We start from the raw sequence: 23,577 nt of genomic DNA on the forward strand, positions 1-23,577 counted from the left end.
GCATACCATAAACTTTGAGAACTGCACTAAGACGTAGACCATCACCCAGGTCCCAGACTGGCCACTGGGTGGCACATATATGCAGTAGATATGAATAGCATCACAAGCCTTTGAAAAAAGAACTGGTATTGAAAATACAATCCACAGTAGATTGGTCAGAACTTGTGACCTGAACCAAACTAGGTCAATTACCTGCTAAAACAAAAATATCAGTATTTTTCATAGGATTTAAACGAGATCCAGAGTGTCATAACATAATATTCAAATATTATGTTCAAATATTATATTCAAATATTATGTCAAATTATCCTATTTGGTAGGATACAATCCAAAATTACATGGCATATGAAGAACCAGGAAATCTCAATTCACATGGGAAAAAACAATCAACAGACATCAATGCTGAAATGACATAGATGTTGGAATTATCAGAAAAAGACATTGAAGCCACTATTATAAAAATGTCATGAGGGGGACTTCCCTGGCGGTCCAGTCGTTAAGACTCTGTGCTTCCAATGCAGGGGGTGTGGGTTTGATCCCTGGCCAGGGAACTAAAATCCCACATGCCAAAAAAAAAAGTCATGAATAAGTAGGAACACTCTTGAAATGAATGAAAAGATGAAAAGTCTCAGTGAAGAAACAGAAAGTTTAAAGAACCAAATGGAAATTTTAGAACTGAAAAATACAATAACCAAAAAATTTTTAAATGACTGGGCTTTGTATTAGTTTCTTATTGCTGCTGTAACAAATTACTACAACTGTAGTGGCTTAAAACAAAACAAACATAGTAACTTACAGTTCTGAGGGTCCGAAGTCTGAAATGAATCTTATAAAGTTAAAATCAAGGTGTCAGCAGGGCTGCAATTCTTCTGGGGACTCCAGGGAAAAATGCATTTTTTTTTTTTTTTTTTGCCTTTTCTACCTTCTAGAGGCTGCCTACATTTCTTGGCTTATGGCAGCCTTCATCTTCAAAGTGCATCCCTCCAACTTCTGCTTCTGCTGTAGATTTCCTGTTTTTTGTCTCTCACATTCCTGTTTCTGTTTTGTAAGGACCCTATGATTACATTGGTCCCACTCAGATAATTCAGAATAATCTCCCTATCTTAAGGTCTTTAATTTAATTAACATTTGCAAAATCCCTTTTTGCTGTTAAGGCTACATATTCACAGGTTCTTGGGATTAGGAAGTAGACATCTTTGGGTGGTCATTCTGTCTACCACAGGCTCAGTAGCAGAATAGAGATGACAGACGAAAGAGTCAGTAAACTTGAAGATAGATCAATAAAAAATTATCCAATCTAAACAACAGAGAGAAAAACAATTGGAAAGATGGGGGGGCAGGGGGAGTCTGTGGGAAAATCCAAAAAAAAGTCTAACATTTGTGTCATTAGAGTCCAAGAAAGAGAGGAGAAAGAATGTGATGCAGAAAAATATATATATTTGGAGAAATAATGGTTGAAATGCTCAAATTTGATGGAAGATATAAAAGGCTCAGTGAATCCAAAACAGGAGAAATTTAAAGAAATCCCAGTCTAGACACATGATAACAGCTAAAAACTAAAACAATGAAAAACATCTTGAAAGCAGCTGCAGAGAATATATTACTTACAAGGGAACAATGAATCAAATGACTGTGGATTTTGCATTAGAAACCATGAAAGCCAGATGGAAGTGGAACAACATTTTTTGAGTACTACAAAGATCATCTAATTTACCTCCTTCATTTTGTTGATGTGAAAACTGAGGTCTGGAAAGATGAAGTGGTTGTCTTGAATCTCAAGTCTCTTTGATCCCATATCTTAATATAATGACCATTTTTCCACTGTCACAGTTTTCCTGGCTTTTCTCATGTGTTAATCACAAAATTTAAAAACTTGCCTTAACTAGCTCAAGCAAAAAGAGAAATAATTAAAAGAAGTTGTGGTCTTTCAAGATCAGGAGTGCAAATAAGCATCAAGAATAAATTAAAGTTGAAACAATGGACCCGCTTCATGTTTGTCTTTGTTTTTATCTGCACGTTAGCTTCATTGTTCCTTTGAGCTCAGATCATTTTCCCAGTTCACATGACAGAAAACCAATAGCTGCTGAGTTTACATGTTGGAGGTCCAACCTCAGACTCTCCCTAGGTCCAACTTCCCAAACTACACTGGAAGAGAAAAGTTGTTGGTGTTAGATGTGCACCAAGGACTGTCCTGGTGGGGTGGGGTTTGGGGGGCTGGACACCATGACCTTGTATAAAATGACTACTTCCATAGTAAACCTGTGAATCAGGGTGGAGGACAGTTTCTAGGAATTGGTTCAGAAAATAAGTGGAATATAGCAGAAACAATAGGTTTTCAGTACAAGTACTGGCTAACTTTTGTTCTTGGCACACAGTTCTCTAGGGCTTCTAACAAAGTGTTCAAAAGTATTTTCTGGGTTTACTGACTTTATAAAATCTACTTATGCGTATATTTTGACATTAGTTAAATGAAGTTTTTCAGTTTTCTCTCACTAGATTATTGAAATAAATCTTTTTATAATCAGTACTGCATGGTGTTGGTGAGGAATGCTATTCCTTTCTTATCACATTTCCACAGAAATGGAGGGAACTTCCATTCCCCTTAAGGATATATAGTCTCTGTTTCCTCTCCCATTTCCCCAAGCAAAAAGTGACCTATCCGATGGGTAAGATGTGGAGAATAAGCTCTGAGTCCTCCCTCTTTTGGAGTGGCCAGTCCTCCAGACTCATTCTCAGCTCCCCCATCCCCACAAGGGAGACCTGGAGATGCCCCGCTGTGTCAGTGACTGGGTAAGTAAATTCTGTTCAAGGAGGATGTATTGGGAAGTGCATCTGGCTCACATCCAAACCACCATCTCCTACTCAGCTTTTCCAGTAATGAAGCTAATTTTGATCTCTAGCTGTCTGACTCCTATGTCTGCTTTTCCATTAGTTACCTCTTTGCAAATTTTAACATGTAGTTGTTCACTCAGAGAAAATTGTTCTTCTTTCACGGAGTAATATTACCACCTTGGAGCCTTTTGTGATTTATATAAGACATCTCGTATTTTTCACATTCAAATTGGACATCTTGTCCTATATGGTTTTAGGATTTCATTTCATGCTTAGGAAGGCCATCTATACCTCCAAGTTATAAAATGATGCTCATAGATGGGTCTAAATAGATAGGGCATGTGCTTAATAGATACTTAAATTTATTAACATTTTGATATCCTTAATTATACATTAAAATCAGCAGGCTCATGACTTAGAGGATTTGAAATTTTTTTATCTTTAGAAGAAAAAATTCTGTTCCACTCCAATGTCATAGTCCTCCCCATAGGTTTCTTCACACACGCACACACACACACACACGCACGCGCGCGCGCACACACACACACACACACACACACACCCCCACACACGTCGGCATAAAACTTCTCAGAAGCCTTGTAGGGCTCAAAGGTAGCATTGGAAATGCCACGAGTTTCTTCAGCTTCTTTAAGTTGTGCCCTTGAGCAAATACTTTTAACACAAATGCTGTAGCAGGGTTTTCTGAACTATCTCAGACAGCAAGTATGGGATCTCATTCTAGGATCTAAAGTTAGATGCTTAAATCATAGGAGATCCGAAATTATCACTACTCTTTCTGAATCACTTTATACCAACCACTTCTTAAAATTTTTTGATGTCAGAAATATCCTTTGTTTTTATGAAGACATATATAGCGCCTGGATTTTTGTTAAAATACTTCTTATTGTCATATATTTCACAGGTCATACATTTTATGGCATCAAACAATTTTAAACATACACTTTCTGTATTAGAGCTTTCTGCCTCAGCCAAGAATTAGCTGATTAGCTCTTACTGAAACGGTACTGCGTCAAGATTTCCAACTGGGTAAATAGCTGTACATTTTCCCCTCCTCTCTGCACACTGTCCCATGACATGCCCTGACACTGACCAAGGCTTGGTGGCAACCAGAAAAAATACTATATTCCATAATAACTATCATAGTCTTTGTGCCCAAATCTTATTTTGGCAAATGCACCAAGACACGTGTAGTCCACACCACCACTGAATCTCTAGGAACTAGCATAGCGTCTGACACCAGTGCTTAATAAGTATTCATTTAATGGATATATGAGCGAATGGATTCACAACAGAATTTCTTTAAATTTTCTGTACTCCTATGACATTGAAAATATAGTTCGATTTATTAAATGGGAGTTATACTATTTGTAAGGAACATATCCACAGACCCATAATCATGGCAGTTTCCCAAACTTAATTTCTGGACTACAAATTTGCCTCCAGACTAAGGTTTCAAATTCTTAATTGTGGTCTTCATGGCCCTTCACAATCTGACGCATTCCTGCCTTTCCAGCCTCATTGATCATTATATTCCTTCAAGAGACCTTCCCAGAAAAACCAAGTTTAAATGTCCCTCTTGGTGCTTTGTATCACCATGTTGTATATCCCTTATATTAATAATGTAAAATTTGACTTTTTTGTGTATAGTTTGAGACGGGGCCAAACAGGTATTTTTTGCATGTGGATATCCGGTTGTGCTATTCTCCCATTAAATTGTCTTGGCACCGTTGTCAAAAATCAATTGACCATAAATGTTCGAGTTTATGTCTGGACTCTCAGTTCTATTATATTGATCTACATTTCTATCCTTATGCAAACACTGTCTTCATTATTATAGCTTTGTAGTAAGTTTTGAAATTGGAAAGTCTAATTCCTCCAACTTCTTTCTTCATTTTCAATATTATTTTGGGTATTCTGAGTTCTTTGCATTTCCATATGAATTTTAGAATCAGCTTGTCAATTTCTGTGAAAAAAGCCAGCTGGGATTTTGATATGGAGATTGTGTTGAATCCATAGTTAATTTGGGGAGTATTGCTGTCTTAACAGTATTAAGTCTTCTGTTCCACCAACATGGAATGTCTTCCCACATATTTAAATTTTCTTTAATGTCTTTCAACAATATTTTCTTTTTTAGTTTTCAGTGTACAAATCTTGCACTTTTGTGTAATTTATTCCTAAATATTTTATTCTTTTCGATGCTATTGTCAATTGAATTGTTTTCTTAATTTCATTTTCAGATTGTTCACTGCTCGTGTATAGAAATACAATGGATTTTTGTATGTTGATCTTGTATCCTGCGACTTTGCCGAACTTGTTTAATTAGCTCTAATAGTTTTTTAGTGGATTCCTTAGGATTTTCTAGATATAAGATCATGCCCTCTGTGAATAAAGATAATTTTACTTTTCCTTTCCAATCTGGATGTCTTTTAGTTCTTCTCTCGCTAACGGCCCCAGCTAGAGCCACCAGTACAATATCTCTGTGATCTCTTTTGGCTGCTCACAGGTCTTCTTTAGTTCCTTGTAAATCTCAGCTGTGTTCCAAATGGTCACATTTGCTGAATTAAGGACTTCTAGATAAGTAAGGTATTCATGAGCTGGCTTTCCAAAGGACTGCTTGATTCTTATGCACGTACTTTCCACAAACACCTATTTTCACGTTATATGCATTTCCCCTCCTCCTCAGGAAAAGAAATATCCTTGAAGAACTGTCTTCCTTGTGGAATCAAATTCTATCTTATATTATTTTAAATTTATTTTTTTAGCCAGAAGGTCCTATTATTCTATATTTAAATTGACCTATCTTTTCCTCTCTATCTAGATTCCCTAGATTCAGAGTCAGAAGACCTGGCTTTGAGCTTCAGCTCTGCCATCAACGAGCTGTGTGACCTTTGGCAAGTCATTTCCCCCTTTGGCTCCTTTTCCTCTTCTGTAAAGTGAGAGTTGAAGTGGATGATATATAAATTCAGGTCCCTTCCCATTCTAATAAACTATCTTTTAATAGTTCTAATAATTTAGTGCCATGTCAGGTGGAAAGAGAACAAGAAATGAGGATTCAATTACTCAGCCATGAAAAGAAACTAAATTGAGCTATTTATAGTGAGGTGGATGGACCTAGAGTCTGTCATACAGAGTGAAGTAAGTCAGAAAGAGAAAAACATATACTGTATGCTAACATATATATATGGAATCTAAGGGGAAAAAAAGGTTCTGATGAACCTAGGGGCAGGACAGGAATAAAGACACATGTAGAGAATGGACTTGAGGACACGGGGAGGGGAAAGGGTAAACTGGGATGAAGTGAAAGAGTAGCATTTACATATATACACTACTGAATGTAAAAAAGATAGCTAGTGGGAAGCAGCTGCATCACACAGCAGATCAGCCAGAGCAGCTCGGTGCTTTGTGACCACCTAGAGGGGTGGGATAGGGAGGGTGGGAGGGAGACTCAAGAGGGAGGTGATATGGGGATATATGTATACATATAGCTGATTCACTTTGTCATACAGCAGAAACTAACACAACATTGTAAAGCAATTATACTCCAATAAAGATTTTTAAAAGGGCTTCCCTAAGACCTAAATAGACATTTCTCCAAAGAAGACATACAGATGGCCAAGAAGCACATGAAAAGCTGCTCAACATCACTAATTATTAGAGAAATGCAAATCAAAACTACAATGAGGTATCACCTCACACCAGTCAGAATGGGCATCATCAGAAAATCTACAAACAACAAATGCTGGAGAGTGTGTGGAGAAAAGGGAACCCTCTTGCACTGTTGGTGGGAATGTAAATTGATACAGCCACTATGGAGAACAGTATGGAGGTTCCTTAAAAAACTAAAAATAGAATCACCATATGACCCAGCAATCCCACTACTGGGCATACACCCAGAGAAAACCGTAATTCAAAAAGACACATGCACCCCAATGTTCATTGCAGCACTATTTACAATAACCAGGTCATGGAAGCAACCTAAATGCCCATCGACAGACAAATGGATAAAGAAGATGTGATACATATATACAATGGAATATTACTCAGCCATGAAAAGGAATGAAATTGGGTCATTTGTAGAGATGTGGATGGATCTAGAGACTGTAATACAGAGTGAAGTAAGTCAGAAAGAGAAAAACAAATATCGTATATTAACGCATATATGTGGAACCTAGAAAAATGGTACAGATGAACCAGTTTTCAGGGCAGAAATAGAGACACAGATGTAGAGAACAAACGTATGAACACCAAGGGGGGAAAGTGGCAAGGGTGGCGGTGGTGGTGTGATGAATTGGGAGATTGGGATTGACATGTATACACTAATATGTATAAAATGGATAACTAATAACCTCCTGTATAAAATAAATAAAATAAAATTCCAAAAACATTTTCAAAAATTAAAAAAAAAAAGGAAAAGGGCTTCCCTGGTGGCGCAGTGGTTAAGAATCCACCTGCCAATGCAGGGGACACGGGTTCGAGCCCTGGTCCAGGAAGATCCCACATGCTGCAGAGCAACTAAGCCCGTGCGCCACACCTACTGAGCCTGCATGCCACAACTACTGAAGCCCACGTGCCTAGAACCCGTGCTCTGCCACAAGAGAAGCCACCACAATGAGAAGCCCGCGCACTGCAATGAAGAGTAGCCCCTGCTCGCCGCAACTAGAGAAAGCCTGCACGCAGCAACGAAGACCCAACGCAGCCATAAATAAATAAATAAAATTTATATTAAAAAAAAGATTTAAAAAAAAGAAATAAGGATCATATGGGATAAAAGTCTAAGCTACATTTATTCTTTAGTAACCTATTAGTTTACATAGTAAAGGAAGTTTTAAGATAACCTGTTTGGATGCAGTTAAGAGAAGCCTAGACCTTTGTTACCAAAGACTCTATCGACATGGCCTGGAGGGCTCAAAACACAGAGGAATGGAAAGGGAAGTTCCTTTGCTCAGGGTACAAACTGGGACCTCAGAAAAGCTGCCAACAGAGATCAAAACTTACTGGTTTCAAATTAACATTCTGTATATAGAGGGATAAAGGCCAATAGCCTTATGGTTGACCTTGGATTTGGGAGTAAGCAGGTGGCAGCAATAAGTATCTGTTTGTCTGAATCCCACACTAGGTCTAAGCCTGTGGGTGCTTCCAGACAACCAGTGACACCTGGGCAAAACTGAAGGACTCTGTACCTGGTTGGTCCTTAAGAAAGGAGTTGAGACTGTAAGATTTGATTTTTTTATTAAGATATTTTACCATTAGAGAATACAAAATTTAAAAACACAGAAAAATAGAAAAAACATAGCAAATCCTACCATTTAGTGACAACTACTGTTAATGTCTTGGTGTGTTTTATCTATTTTTTTTTAAACATCTTTATTGGGGTATAATTGCTTTACAATGGTGTCTTAGTTTCTGCTTTATAACAAAGTGAATCAGTTATACATATACATATGTTCCCATATGTCTTCCCTCTGTTTTATCTATTGATTGATTCATTGAATATAAATATTACTTAAGGCCTGTGGTGAATGGTGCCAAGCCCTGGGGAGCACTGAGGTCAACACAACAGACACTTCGTTGATCTGCAGCATCTCCTTCCAGTCTCTTCCTGGGCATTTTTTTTGTACATGCAGAAACGATTCAAAGTTCTCTAAAGTTACAGGAACGGTCTAAAAATATTGTATAAGAAAACTCACTTCCTTAGTTCTGTTCGTTGTTTTATATACTTTGGACATCTCAACTTTCATTGAATCAGGAAGATGTTATCTCCCTTGTTGTTCTCACTTGTCATGAACTCAAAGGGGTTAAGATGAATAGGGTACCAATTAAGAAAAATTACGTTATGGGAGTAGAATCCTTAGGGGTCTCTCCATCTCCAGCTCCATCAACTTTCTAATGTTCTCTGAGTCACTTTTTCCTTCGGTGTTTCTGCTTCTAGGTGGAGCGTCTTCTCTCCAAGCAGTCTGTCCTTGCATCTCCTAACTGGAGGCCACCACTGCTCAGTCTCTGCCCAGCACAGAAGCGGCCCACCTCCAGGGGTCTCGATCCCACCTCTTTCTTCTGTCATTCCCGGTCCTCGAGAGGCCCTGTTGAGCACTGCCAGGCCCACCTGGCTCTCTGACTGACCCCCTTTGGCGACACTAGCAGATACTGTTGGTGTCCGTCTGAAACCACCTGCAGCTGCAGTAGACAGTTTCCAACTTGCTGATAGCGCCCCACCCCAAGCACCTGTGTCTTCTCTCTGTGGTTCTCAAAACAGATTCTTCACCATTTTCATGTTTTCGGAAATCAATTATTTACAAAGTCTTTGCTCCCATGCATGTATGTGCTCTATATGTTTGCTGTTCTTTCAGCAGTGACCTTAGCCAGGGGTGGTGGTGAAAGTGGAAATGTACTGAGGCTAGATTTCTACCCTAGGTGCTGTGTGTGTGTGTGTGTGTGTGTGTGTGTGTGTAAATCAGCTCTTTTTTTTTTTTTTTAATTTGGCCTCACTGCATGACATGTGGGATCTTAGTTCCCCAACCAGGGATTGAACCTAGGCCCCACAGTGAAAGCACCAAGTTCTAATCACTGGACCACCAGAGAATTCCCATCTTTCTTTTTTGAATTAAAAAAAAAAAGCACGCCTATGGTTAGAAAATATGTATATCAAACAGTACACAGACCCATTCAGACTCTTAGTCTCATTCCCAGAAGCAACAACTAGTGCCAGATTTCTGATGTATTCTTCCAGAAATATTCCAAGTATAAAAAGCACAAGTATCTAATATAGATTCTCTTTTTTTTACATAAAGGAGAGTATAACATACACTTTAAATTTCACCATATATATTGGGGTTCACTCCAAATAGATCTATTTTACTTTTTTTTCCATAAAAATGTTCTGTTGTTTGGAAATGCCATAATTTACTTAACCTATCCCTTTTGGACATTTGGGTTGTTTAACTCATTTGCTATCACAAACAACTCTGCTTTGAACATCCTTATATACATATTTTGTATAAATACACTTTTGTCAACACTGAAGATTATCAATATCTTGTCTTTTGATAACTGGTAGGTGACAAAGAATATTTTCTTATTTCAATTTGCATTTCTTATATCTTAAGTTGGATGTTTTTATATGTTTATCAAACTATTGATATTTCTTTTTCAGTAAACTGCCTGTGTTGCAGCAAAAATAGAAATGAAGTTTTCCCTCCTCTGAGAACAAGGAATATAAAGGGAACAGTGAACAGGCTAGAGAAGAAACATAACCTGGCCTGAAAGAGTTAATCACTCCTTGGTTTACTTTAACTGTCACTAATTTGTAGTAACTAGATTTGTACTTTACAAAGCTAACCTCACTCCCTGACACTATGTAATTTACATTCGTCACCTATCACCCCTAACTGTGTGAGTTACATCCAGTGCGACTCACTCCCTATTATGTCCTGGCACTTACATTCTATACGCCCCTCATAACAAATCACCCCCTATAATTTTCGCATTTCAGAAACAAAGTCACCGGCCGATAAACCAGAGGCAAACGGACACAATTACCAGACTGCTTGACCCCAATTACCAGGCGGCCTGACGCCAGCTATGACTGTTTTGAAATAATGCAAAGGAAAGGAAGAATGCAAGACCTTTGATCCTTACCATATACTCGGACTATGAGCCCCACACATAAAATCTTCCCTGTTTCCCAAGGAGTGGAGGCACAGCTCTTGAGGCGCTAGCCTGCTGTGTCTTCCCTTCTCCCTGGCAGAAAAATAAAGCCATCTCTCTCTTCCTCCAATATCTGTCTCCATATTTCTCTTCAGCCTTGGTGCACAGGAAAGCCGATATTTCGGCAACACCTTTTCCTGTTTTTGCCCATTTTCTTAATGATGTGTAAGATAAAAAATTCCTGTGTTAAGATTAGCCCTTTATTCAATCACCGTCCTACAAACATGTTGTCTTTTGCTTTTTTAACCCAACATTCTTTTCACCCCAAATTTAAAACTTTGTATACAGTCTAATTTATTTCCTTTCTGGCTTCTGGGTTTTGTGTTGTGTTTAGAAAAGCCTTCCTCACTTCAAAATTATTTTGATAATTTATCCCAGTATTTTTCCAGATTCTTTGTTACATTTAAGACTCCAGTCTATCTTGAAATTATTTTAGGATAGCAATCAGCTCTAATATTTGCCTTTTCTAACCTTGGCTCTTTGATCAATGACCCAGCTTCCTGGGAGTTCCAGAACAATCCAGATTTCCCAGATCCTTGGGGATGTGACTGTACCTGGCTTGATACATGGTTGGTTGTGACCTAGGGCCCCCAAGTCCTCTCCTGCTCACTGAGTGCTTGGCCCAGACCCCAGGAGGGAACCTGGGCAGGCCTCTCTCACTGGGGCATGTGGGCTCCAGGTGGTCCCACAGTGACCTGGACACCCATTTGACTGTAACATGGGCTGTAGCACTTCCTCTGTAAATTCCTCTGGCTCCCTTCCACTCTTCCCTCCCATCCCATCTGTGCAGGGCCCTGCCAGCTCTTCTCTGAGGAAATTTGCATCATGCAGCAGCGGGAGGCCCCTTGAAGACTGCTTCACTGAGCCATGGTCTGCTCGGCTGCCCCTGTGCTACTCTTGGCCATGACTCTCCCTCTGATGGGATCACCACTTGCCCGAGAGTCCCAGCCTGTGAGTAAGACTGGGGTGAGGGAAGACTCAGGGAAGATCTGCAGAGGTAACGACAGGGGCCTCTGGGTGTGAGAGGCAGCAAGATGTGGGATGAAAGGATGGATGGAGGCGAGAGGGTTGGAGGGAGAGGAAGTAATGTATTTTTAAAAGAGGCTGGTTTGTTATAAGATCTCCGAGAGTTCAGCCTTATTTTTCAGGGTGTGGGGATAGCTTTTGTTTCTTTATTTGAATTCCCATGAACACCAGCGATGCCTGCTGCACTTTGGATAAAGGCTCTTCCAGTCAGGCTTGCAATTTAAAAACGAAAATAAAAACTTTCCAAACTTGGGAACCATTGGCATAGAGGACAGGAGAGAATCTGAGGAAAGGCAGCAGAGTTAGTTTAGCACTTTATGATTTGTGTTTTCTCCCAGGTGGATATCTCTATCATCTCTATCTCTAGCCACATCCTTATCTAGATCAATATCTGTTTTTAGACTGATCTCCTCACCCACACACAGTTTTGAGAGAGGGAGGAGTTGGTGAGGAAATAATTTACAGGCACCAGAGACTAAGGTATTGCCTGCCACTCACCCTCATGGCAATGCCTATGGAGGGAATAAAGCCCCCAGGCCTCTGGGCCGCAGGCAGCTCTGCCCAGCGCCCCCAGCCCCCTCTGGAGCTCCAGACCCAGCCATTCAATTAGCCTGGAGGCATGGGGACAGGTACATTCAGGAAGGAATTAAGCAAAGCATGTTGACTCTCCAGGGTGTGCCTGGTTCCTGGGTTCAGGTGGGCTTTGCAGGCCTGGGCGGGATCCCTGGTGCTGCATCCCTGCACCTCCTACCAGAAGCCTGCTTTCCCCTCCTGAGGTGCCTGCTTGATTCCAGGCAAAAAGAGGAGCTTCAAAGAGACCAAGTCCTTCCAGATTAGCCAGGCTGGCCCCTGAGCAGCTTGGGGAAGAAGGTGTCCCCGGGAGAAATGCGGAGCCAGCTCTCCTCAGAGGTGTCTCCCCTGTGCTCTGCTCCAGGGACAGGGTCAGGCTGGAGGGGAATCAGGACAGCAATTGGACCAAGAACGTGGAGCAGGTGGTGAGTGGACAGACAGGAGGAGGAGGAGGGAGGGGGACGGGGAGCCTGGAACGAGGCAAGGAAAGAAAGAAAGGTCTGGAAGAGGGCACAACCGGGGGCTTAAGCGGTGTTAAGAGAGAGACTGGGTCTGGCGCTGGTCACACAGGTCTGAACGCAGTTCTCTAGCTGTGAGGCCTTGAGAAAATCCTTCCTTTTAGAGAGTCTTGCCCACGTAAGGGGGTCGTTGGGAGGGTGATATGAGACAGCGCGTGTGAAGGCACAGTAGCTGGGTGAGCAGTGACCACCTTCCTGGGTCCTGTCTGCACCTGGACAGGCTATGGGAGGTGCGATGTGCTCTGCTTCCTGGCGGGGACAGCGAGGTATGGGGCCCAAAGGCCACAGGCCCGTAGCTGCCTCTCCTCTCCAGCTGTCCCCTCTCTCCTGCAGAATCGGTCCTGGTCTCCGTCTATGTACAGCTATACTTTTCCAGTGAGCGCCGGCCGGTGGCACTCTCTGGGCCCCTGACTCTCCCCACCGCCTCGGCTTCCTCTGCCCCAGTAACTCTCACTGGCCTCAGCCTCACAGCCGGTGGGGTGGCGGGAATTCTACTGACCCCTGCTTCTCAGTGGCTCTTAGCTGTTTGCATGGGAAGGGGGTTCAGAGTGCAAGGAGCCCAGCCCTCCCGCAGCCCCCTCGTCTGAGATACTGTGAGCTCCTCCCTATTTCTTGGAGGGTCTGTGTGGCCCAGCTCCTTCCTCACCTCCCATCAGACAGACCTCCCCCTCCTGCCCCACGTCCCATCTTCTAAACTTTGGCAGAGGCCTAAGGGGCAGATGACCACGGGCCCGGGCTTCACCACTGCCACCTCTGATGCCTTTGCCCCACACGCGCCGCTGCTTTGAACTCAGGCTGAGAAGGCGATGCCTGTGACCTTGGGATTGCTCCCGACACCCAGGCTTAGAGCCTCACAGGCATCGTGCACTGGGCTTTCCCAGACAGCCTGCTCACTTCTTATCCCCCTTCCCTCTGTCACAGAGTGCGATGCCACCCACAAGGGGTGTAGCTACTGTGCTTGCCTCTCCGGGTACCAGTGGAACGCCAGCATCTGCTCCCATCACCGGCCCTGCCAAACCCCCGTCAAGCGCCGGCCTTGTGGCTGCCTTGTCTTCAGCCCTGCTGAAGCCGGGTACTGCCAGCTGCTGCCACCTGGTGAGGAGGGTTGGGAACGTGAAAACCAATGGCCCTGAGTGAAAGGAACCCTCTCTGTGTTTTTTCCTCTCTGATCCCCGTATCTCTGCCAGCTAGTGGCTCCTCTGGGTGAGAGAAAATGCCAGGCATCATAGCAGATCACAGGCCCTGGGCCTGGGACAGGAAGAGGGAGATTCCAATGAACAACAGGGCTCCGAGACAGGTGGACAAAGAGAGGAAGTTCCCTCCCTGGGGGAGGGGGAGTCCTAGGGCAAAAAGCTTCCCCGTTTGGTTCCCACTGACAGTTAGGGTCTTCCAGGCTGGATTGCGGCAGCCACAGTCCTCCAGGGACAAAAGAGAACAGAAAATGTTAGGTGGGGAGGAGGGAGGAGGGATGGGCTTCAGAAGACGGGGAAGGAGGGAGAGCTTAGCTGCCTCAAGGGCCACAAGTTTCTGCTCCGGGGGTCCTATCTTTTGCCTCCCGCAGTCCCCGCGGCCCTGAGCCTCGACTCCTGGCTGCAGACGCCTGGCGACACCCTGCACCTGACCCTCCTCACAAGCCAGGAGACCACCAAGCTGAACTGGTTCCTGTGGCCCACAGGGAGCCCCAGCCCCATCCTCCTGCGGGCAGGGTCACGTGAGTCCTTGACCTCCAGCTGGAACCGGGCTGTCCTCAGCATTGTCAACATCTCCCGTAAATGGGCAGGTAGCCCACCTGTCCTTCCCTCCTCTCTCCTCCCCTTCTGTTTTTCCTCCTCCCTCTCCTTCCTTCTTGTCTTGTCTTCTCTTCTTTTCCCTTATCTCCATTTATTCACTCTGGGGAAACTAAGGCTAACAGGCCCATTGATGTGAAGAATTATAATGAGAGAACGCTGAAAGCGTGGTCTCAATTTCAACTGAGAACAGATGCAGGTTTTTCTTCACGATGTTGAAATGGCAGCGGGGGGCGCAGGAAGGGCATCTACTGGGGGCAGAGGGGTTCACCTTAGGATGCATGGCTACAGGCTAATAACAAAGGGTCAGGATCTCGTCTTCCTCCTAGAAATCCTTTGGGGGACAGGGATCTTTCCTTCTGGGGTTAAGCTGAGGCTGGATGGAGAGGGCAGACCTAGGGTGTGGCTGGGGAAGCAGCAGAGACCCTGTGGCGCAGGTGGGGGCCAAGCGGCCGGGAGGTGCAGCAGGTGTGTGTCTGCAGGTGAGTACGTATGCTGCTTTGAGGCCCGGGGATTCAGGTGGGAGCTGCACCAGATGGTGAGGGTGCCCCTGCAGGTGACAGATGTGGCTGGGCTCCCAGACCAGCTCTCCATCTCCTGTGCCACCTCCCCTGGCTTCCAGCTGAGCTGCTGCATCCCCAGTGCCCACCTGGGCTACACGGCTTCCTGGAGCCCCAGAGACGGCAACGAAGGTATGGAAAGGGGCTGCTTGGCAGGGCTCAGGGGAGAGGGGGCAGCTAGTTGCCCCCAGGCAGCTGGCTCTCCAGCTCCCTGGAAGCAGAGGTTGCAGTTCAACCTGGGCGTTCAGGGTCCAAGTCCAAATCTGTTTTTACCTCAATTCTGTTCATACAACAATAAGCACACGTGTGTAGACAACTTTTGCATAATGCTTTCATTCACACGATCTCCGTGAACTCACACGATATTATTCTGTGAGGTTCATTTGATGATGGTCCCATTTTACAAACGAGTTCACTGTGGCTTCAGGGCCTGGAACTAGTAAGAGATGCCCAGGGAGGGTCCCCTTCCCCCCAAATCCAAGCTCTTCCTTCAGTAGTTTGATGCCCACATACAATTCAGCTCAGCTCCACTGCTTCATCCACTTCTGAAATTGCTAGAAAGACTGCCGAGGCACCTCTCAGACCCTGGGGTCTCGGTATGTCCCTGGCCCAGTGACCGTTCCCTTCTCTTGTCTCCCCCTCAGCCTCCTTATTCAACACGCCGGACTCCCAGTGCTTCGTGCTGGCTGTTCAGCGCTGCCCTGCAGCCAACACTACGTACACTTGTGGCCTGCAGGGCCCGGGACTGAGCCCTCTCGGGGTTGCCGTCTCTGTCACCGTCATCCAGGTACTTGGGGCTTGGGGTCCAGGTGGCTGACCTCTCACCTGCTCGTCCTGGGAGCTGCTTCCTGATGTCTCCCTGTGCTGGGCAACAGGGCCAGACCCCACACACTGCATGGGTTTCTGCCCAAGGAAAGGCTCGGGCTAGACTGGGTTGCTGAGCCTTCCCTGGTATCATTTCCAGGTGGAGACACCACCCGCCCTGAGGACTCTTCAACTATTGCCTGGAACGTCACCAAGACTGGCCATGTGGCACAGGCCCCGTGTCCCGGGAAGAGGAGGGGCATGGTGAAGAGGCCTTGTAGGCCTGAGGGGGTCTGGGGGCCCATCCATAGCAGCTGCACGGACACGGGGCTCCTGGCCTTGCTTCTTAGAGCCCGGGTAAAGCTTCTGACCCTGCTGCCCACATGCCCCATCCTCCACGACCTATCCCTTCCTCACTCAGGACCCAACTTTAGAGTCCTTTCCCCCAGAGACCCAGCCCGAAGGGTATTCAGGTTCTCTGAACTGGAGCCCTGGCAGAGCCAGGAAGCAGGTGTGGGCCCCTCAGAGCGGCCAGAGCTCTCATGGCAGGGAGGGTGCAGGTCCCAAGCCTTAATCCCAACAAGGGTCTGCTCCACAAAACTTGGTGTCAGTTTCTTCCACGTGGCTCGCTCCCCTCTCTGCTTCCTACTCCCCTGGGACAGGGCGCGGATCTGGGGAGAAAGGAGGTGGACTGGGGAGGAGGTGGCCCCTCCTTCTAGAGGGCTCGCCCACACCCACCCCCCCTGCTGTCTTATCTGCCTCAGCTGCTGAGGGCAGGCCAGGGCTGGCCTGTGGACGAGGTACCACAGATCTTGGCTCAGCTGCCGGAGCAGGCAGTGGTGGTGATCTCACCCACCAACTTATTGGCACTGGTGGCCACCATGACAATCCTGGCCAAGGTGGTGGCACATGCCAGAATACAGCTCAACGGCAGTGCCCTGGAGGTGAGATCCTTGAGCCACATCAGGGGCCATCTGGGTAGTGTGGGCTGGCAACTCTTCACCTCTGGGCATTTCTGTCCCTCTGACATCACCATGGGCTGTCAGATGGCAGACTCTTCTAGAGTCCAAGTGTCTGCTCCTCTGGTCCATTTCTCCTCTTGGATACCAGTCTCCAAGGCCACGGAGTGTGGAGGAGGCCTGATGCTGGGAACACATGGGAGGTCAGGGAAGGCAGGGAGGGGTGTGGAGACAGGAGTTCAGAGGCCTTCACGCACATGCAGATATGCGGATATGACGTGAATCCCCCCGTGCCCACACACAAGGTACCTATGTGGAGATACTCAAACGTACTTGGCTTTGCTGGACTCACCTAAACCAGCTCTCAGTATAGGCATCAGTTGCTGACCCAGAAGCTGCAACCAAAAGAATAATCAGGGACAATGACACTACACTGCACACCCTTTGTGTCTGGGAATATGCATCACATGGGGGCGCAGACATGCAGGTAGCCCTCTACTTCAGAACGCGTGCCCTCTACCTCTGGGCAGCATTCCTAGCTTTACGGACCTGTAGGGGTCCCCTTAGGACCTGGGTGGCCTCAAGGGATGGAAGGGGGAGAAGGGTCATCAGACGGAGGGGTGGGATGTGCATCAAGGGCCACATACTTGAAGATGCCCCAGCGGTTAGCTGAACAGCCCTCCATTCTTCCTGTCCAGAAAGCCTTCCCCAGAGGAGATGGGCACAGCTAGAAGCCAAGAGAAGACTGGGGTTTTAGGGCAAGCTCTCCAACAACAGAGAAAGCACCCCAGGCAGAGGACACATTCAGGTTCTTGGGCTCCTGATTATAACCTGGACTCCTGGTGACTCTGGATTGTCCCTTGTTTCTCCCTGAAAATCTGCCTCCAGTTAGCATTTGAAGGGAAAAGGTAGGATCGGAATGCACGGGAGTCACTGTAGCTGGGAGCAAAGTTCTTAGGATTTTTGCTGCCCGGGCAGGAGGGCAGGTGAAAATGTAAAAATGGATACAACCTCGTCAAAGGAGAGCTGGCAATAATAATAATTGCCCTGCAGTTGGGCCTTTCCACCCCTTCCTAGGCCACAAATGAAACCTACATCCCAGAACACAGCAAAGGAGGAAGTTAAGATGCCAGGTGAGAAAGAAGCATTCTTGGGAGCAGCGTGACCAGCGTGGAGTGAGGCCGAGTGTACAAAGGGCTTTCCAGCAAAGCTCTAAAAAGAAAACTCCTCTTCATATACCTGTCCCAACCTAAAGGGTGGAAAAAAGACTTCTCCAAGTAGACATTTCTAGAGGGGCTGAAGAAGGTGGAGGCCTCGGAAAGCAGATGGCATAGCTCCCACTGCTTTTCCCAGAAAGCTGAAGGGCATGTCACCACCACCAACCCTTGACTCAGTTCACTCTGAAAATTCCTTTTCACACTGTCGAATTTTTAATTACCCCGAAAAACCATTGTTTTGAAGGAACTGCCATTGGTGGGTCTGGTGTCCAGAGGAGAGGGTAGCTTGCAGAGGCTTTAGGGCGAGCTCTTTCATGTGGAAGACAGAAGCTCTGAGTGACCCACAGGCAGAGCCGTGTTCCTTCAAGGGTGTCGAGGGTGTGTCCTTGAATCCAGGGATGGGTCCTGGCCAATCCTCTGAACCCTTCCCGCCTCCCAGAGCTCAGCCCTTGGGAAAGATAGGCTTCTGTTTTCATTAGTCACGCTCATCTCTCTGGCAGCTTACCTGTTCCCCACCTGTGACTATCCAAGCAAGAAAAGTATGAAAAACTAACTAAAGCTACCTAATGAATAAGGCTGCCTTTGCTGTAAAAATAATCAACAGATATCAAAGTTCAAAATAATTACAAGTAAAACTGTCTCAACCAGTTTTTAACTAATCAACAGTTCATGTTACAGATATATTTGATAAAAATGATCTTATTTTAACTATTCAGTGATTTCTTGTCTGATTATTTCTTCTCTATAGATACAAAGAAAGGATAGCTTAATTGACAGGAACTCTGATCTTCTAAACATTGGAGGCCAAGGGGAGAATTTGGTTCATTTCTTTTCAAAATTTAGGAAAAGGTGAAGTTAATAGGTCCCTCTTTCTTTAATCTCTATAAAATGTAAGTTTCATAGACGTATGCATGTATACAAAAAGTCACTGATATGAGAACATTTGTAAGAATGTGGTATAAGTTTTAAAGTAGAGAGAAAGATAACACAGACTGCCAAGAATTAAGGAGAAAAGATGGCAAACACTGACATTTAAAAAATGACAGGATCAAGCTAAGACTAGATATAGAGAAGAAATATTTAAGAAAAGCCTTTAGAGGACACCAAGATATCTAGCTGAATTATCTTACAGAATCCACAAGAGGATGCTGACAGGACTCTGAAAATTTTTTAAAGTAAATAAATGAAAAAAATCTGACGAATGTTTGTTAATTTAAAAATTCATGGATATTTTTATAAAGTGGAATGAGGATGTTTTCTTTCGAAATAAAAAAGTGATATACTAACCACATGCCATTGAAAATATTTTTCTTACATACACTATATCTCCACTTAAGGATTTGTGTGAATATTTTAATTGTGTATAAACCAGCTCAAGTATTTCTCTAAATGGATTCAATCATTCTTTCAGATAGAACGTACCAACTCGCCAGGACAACTGCAATGTCTCTGCGCCTCATGCTTGTTCCAGCCCTCACCGGAAGCAGCAGCTACTGGAATCCCGTGGGGGCTTTGCCTTGCTAGTTTCCCTGGCAACAGAGTCAGGTCTCAATGCCACTTTCACTTTTTAAAATATTTATTTATTTTTAAATTAATTCATTTTTTATACAGCAGGTTATTAGTTATCTATTTCATACATATTAGTGTATATATACACTTTCACTTTATTAACAATTTACAGTCTTAATTGTTTTAATTATAAAAATTTTTTTTGAAAAATTCAAGTAATATAGAATAGAAACAGCAGATTCCTTTCCTGAGTATGCTTCTGTAGACATATGTGTTCTCGTTTTCCTCCTCAAATGATTGCACACACTCAGTGCATGCTCTGCTGCTAAAAGCACACCTGAGAATGGATCAATGAAATGACATTAAGCCTTTGTTCACTTGGCTCTCACCATAAAAAAAAAAAGGAATGAAAAAGAATGCTCTGGAGGTAAATACAAGAAGGTGAGATAGAGCAGCAATTCCATTTCTAAAAAGAAGGCTTAAAGAAATAAGTAAACAAGTGAACAGATAAATGTACAAAGGGTGTGCACTCTAGTGTGTTTACATCCTCAAAAAAGAGGCACTTGGTAAAACAAATTAGGATATATCCATACAAAGGAATGCTATGTGGTCATTAAAAATGATGACATATAGCTACACCCACTAATATGAAAAAATGCTACATAGCTAAGTAAAACAAAAGGGTTCCAGAACACCATTATACCAGGCAATTATGTTCTATATGTCCACATAAATACGTACACATTAAAAAGGAGAGATATCAAAATATAAACAGTGGGTATGTCTACTTGATTTTTCATTTTCTTCTTCTACTCTATATTGTTTGAATTTTTTACGATGAGCATCTCTTTTTATATTGGAAAAATGGTTTTCAAAAGGTTTTCCTAGGGGCTTCCCTGGTGGCACAGTGGTTAAGAATCTGCCTGCCAACGCAGGGGACACAGGTTCGAGCCCTGGTCTGGGACGATTCCACATGCCACGGAGCAACTAAGCCCGTGCACCACAACTACTGAGCCTCCAAGCCACAACTACTGAGCCCGAGTGCCACAACTACTGAAGCCAGTGCGCCTAGAGCCTGTGCTCCACAAGAGAAACCACCACAGTGAGAAGCCCGCGCACCACAATGAAGAGAACCCCCCCCCCGATGCAACTAGAGAAAGCCCGTGCACAGCAATGAAGACCCAACGCAGCCAAAAATAAAATAAATTTATTTAAAAAAATTTTCTTCCTGAACATTTTGCATATTTAAAAATAGAATATTGACAAGCAAAGAAACACAAACAAAATACGCCCTGGAATTTAAGTTTGTACAGAAGGATAGACTATATTAGGGGTTCCTGGGGAAGCTGTGAACTCCCTGTTTGGAGTTCTGCTTTGGGAATCAATTGATCACTGACGGTTCTTTAAGTGTGGAAGGGAAAAGGGCTCCAATTTGAGTATGACATTGAGTACAAACACTGTCAACATGTCTAAATGCTTCTTCTCTTTCACAATAATCTAGTTATTTTCAGAATAATATGTCTACTCACTATTTTTGTCCTCCAATCCCCACATTCTCCCATTTCCTCTCCATCAATGATCCCTCTTCATTGAGGAAGCACAATAAACCAGTTCAGAGTCCCCCCAAACCACAGCGGATATAGGCAGAGGGACTCTGAGTCATCCATTAAAATCTGAGAAAGCCCGGGAGACCCTGCTACCGCCTTTTACTCCTCAAGAAAGACCGGAACTTCAAAGGCCTTGAGAAATAAGCAAAACTGAGAAAGGATGGGGGAGAAGACAGGCGGAGAAGCAAACAGCTAGGGGCAGGGAAGAGTGGTGGGGAGAGGGTGGGGAGAAGTTGGGGAGCTGACCTTCTGAAATTTGAATGAAAGAAGATGAGGGCAAATAAAGGCTCCACTCTCAATTGGTTATTTGGTGGAACAGAGGGTCTAATTAAAGTTTTACATGAAAAGAGAGACACTTTTAAGTTGGGATCTTTAAAAACATAACCAGTTTAAGATATTTAAGAACAAACATCAAGAAGGTGTCTATAATCACCACAGCCAAGGATGATCTTTTGTAGCAGTCATGCTAATGAAAATAACGTGGCTCTCTCTATACATATAAAATGTTTTGAAATAGTACATAACTTTAACCTGTGTGCTCCTCTCCAATCCAATTCCACTGTCCCCTACCTAGAGGTAACTTCTGTTCTGAATGTTTTCCCTTACCTTAAAAAAATTTTTTTTTAATTGTGGTAAAATACACATAAAATGTTATCATTTTAATGATTTTTAAGTATACAGTTCAGTAGTGTTAAGTACATTCACACTGTAGTGCAACCAATCTTCAGAATTATTTTCATCTTCCAAAACAGAAATCCTATACCCATTAAACAACCCCTCATCCCCCCTCCCTCAAGCCCTGGCAACCACCATTCTACTGTCTTTATGAATTTGACTGTTTTAAATACCTGGGACAAGTAGAATCATACAGTATTTGTCTTTTTGTGACTGGCTTGTTTTACTTAGCATAATATCCTCAAGCTTCATCCATGTTGTAGCATGTGACAGGATTGCCTTCCTTTTTAAGGCTACATAGTATTCTATTGCATGTATATACACATTTTGTTTATCCATTGGTCCATCAGTGAACACCTGAGTTGTTTCCAAGTTTTAGTTATTGTGAATAATGCTGTTATGAACATGGGTGTATAAATATTTCTGAGACCCTGCTTTCAATGCTTTTGTATATATACTAGACCTGGAATTGCTGGATCATATGGTAATTCTATTGGGTTGGCCAAAACGTGCCTTTGGTTTTTAAGTAAAAATAGAAGACACATTTTTCCTTTTCACCAAGAACTTTATTCAACAATGTATTCACCCTTTTATTCCACTACCTTCTGCCATTTTTCAGGCAACTTCATAATTCCATCTCCCCAAAACTTTTTATCTTTTTGAGCAAAGAACTGTTCCAGGTGCCTTTTACAGTCTTCCAGGGAATTGAAATTTTTTCCATTAAGAGAATTTTGTAAAGACCGAAATAAATGGAAATCCGAAGGTGCGATGTCTAGTGAATACAGAGGATGAATCAGAACTTCCCAATCTTTGACAGTCTTCGCCTAGTCATCGAAGCAGCGTGCGGTCTTTCATTATCCTGATGGAAGATTATGCGTTTTCTGTTGACTAATTCTGGACGCTTTTTGTCAAGTGCTGTTTTCAGTTGGTCTCAATGGGAGAAGTGCTTGTTGGAATTAATCGTTTGGTTTTCCGGAAGGAGCTCATAATAGAGGACTCTCTTCCAATCCCACCATAAAAACATCTCATTCTTTGGATGAAGACTGGCCTTTGGTGTGGTTGGTGGTGGTTCATTTCGGTTGCCTGACAATCTCTTCCGTTCCAGATTTTCGTACAGTATCCACTTTTCATAACTCATCACAATTTGTTTTATTGATGAAAACAGAACGTTTTCATTACGTTTAAGTAGAAAATCCCATGCGGAAATATGGTCAAGAAGGTTTTTCTCACTTAACCTATGTGACACCCAAACATCAAAGTGATTAACATAATCAAGCTTGTGCAAATGATTTTCAGCACTTGATTTGGATATTTTGAGTATGTCGGCTATCTCCCGCGTGGTATTATGTTGATTGTTCTCAATTAATTTCTCGATTTAATTAATGTCTCAATTTGATCGCTATCAACTTTAACTGGTCTACTGACCATGGAGCATCATCCAGCAAGAAATCTCCAGCACGAAACTTCTCAAACCACTTTTGACATGTTTGATCAGTCACTGCACCTTCTCTGTACACTGAAATTTTTTTTTTTTTTTTTTTGCATTTCGGTTGTGTTTTTACCTTTCCTGAAATAAGCATAATATGCCGAAAATGTTGTTTTCTTCCATCTTCAATACTAAAATGGCTACACAAAAATTTACCAATTTTGATTTTTCTTAAATGCACGCTGATGTGACAGCTATCACGTACAATCTAACAAAATTGTTTTGAATGAAGTTAAAGACAACTAAGTGCTACTAGAGCCATCTTACAGAAGAAAACCAAACGAACCTTTTGGCCAACCCAATAC

The 23,577-nt window shown here is 43.6% G+C and overlaps 1 protein-coding gene across 1 annotated transcript; it reads left to right on the top strand.

The window, feature by feature from the left end:
- The first annotated feature begins 6,298 nt into the window (after positions 1-6,298).
- Positions 6,299-17,060, top strand: ADGRF3 (adhesion G protein-coupled receptor F3). The gene is made up of 9 exons (XM_089922501.1): positions 6,299-11,505; positions 12,515-12,575; positions 13,002-13,142; positions 13,590-13,772; positions 14,167-14,448; positions 14,938-15,147; positions 15,660-15,818; positions 15,980-16,176; positions 16,584-17,060. Exons 1-9 carry the CDS (start codon positions 11,422-11,424, stop codon positions 17,058-17,060), a joined length of 1,794 nt encoding a protein of 597 aa, XP_089778627.1. The 5' UTR covers positions 6,299-11,421.
- Positions 17,061-23,577: the final 6,517 nt, after the last annotated feature.

The sequence above is a fragment of the Delphinapterus leucas genome, chromosome 13, assembly GCF_059928025.1.
Source record: "Delphinapterus leucas isolate spDelLeu-1000000601 "Yukka" chromosome 13, BTC_Dleu_Yukka2, whole genome shotgun sequence".
Lineage (NCBI taxonomy): Eukaryota > Metazoa > Chordata > Mammalia > Artiodactyla > Monodontidae > Delphinapterus > Delphinapterus leucas.

Excerpts from the sequence above, each read along its gene's own strand:
- ADGRF3 (XM_089922501.1), top strand. The coding sequence starts at position 11,422 with ATGGTCTGCTCGGCTGCCCCTGTGCTACTCTTGGCCATGACTCTCCCT. Across the intron at positions 13,773-14,166 it reads GCTGCCACCTGGTGAGGAGG|AGCTTAGCTGCCTCAAGGGC; the intron begins GTTGGGAACGTG and ends GGAAGGAGGGAG. Across the intron at positions 15,819-15,979 it reads CCAGGTACTTGGGGCTTGGG|GTGGAGACACCACCCGCCCT; the intron begins GTCCAGGTGGCT and ends TATCATTTCCAG.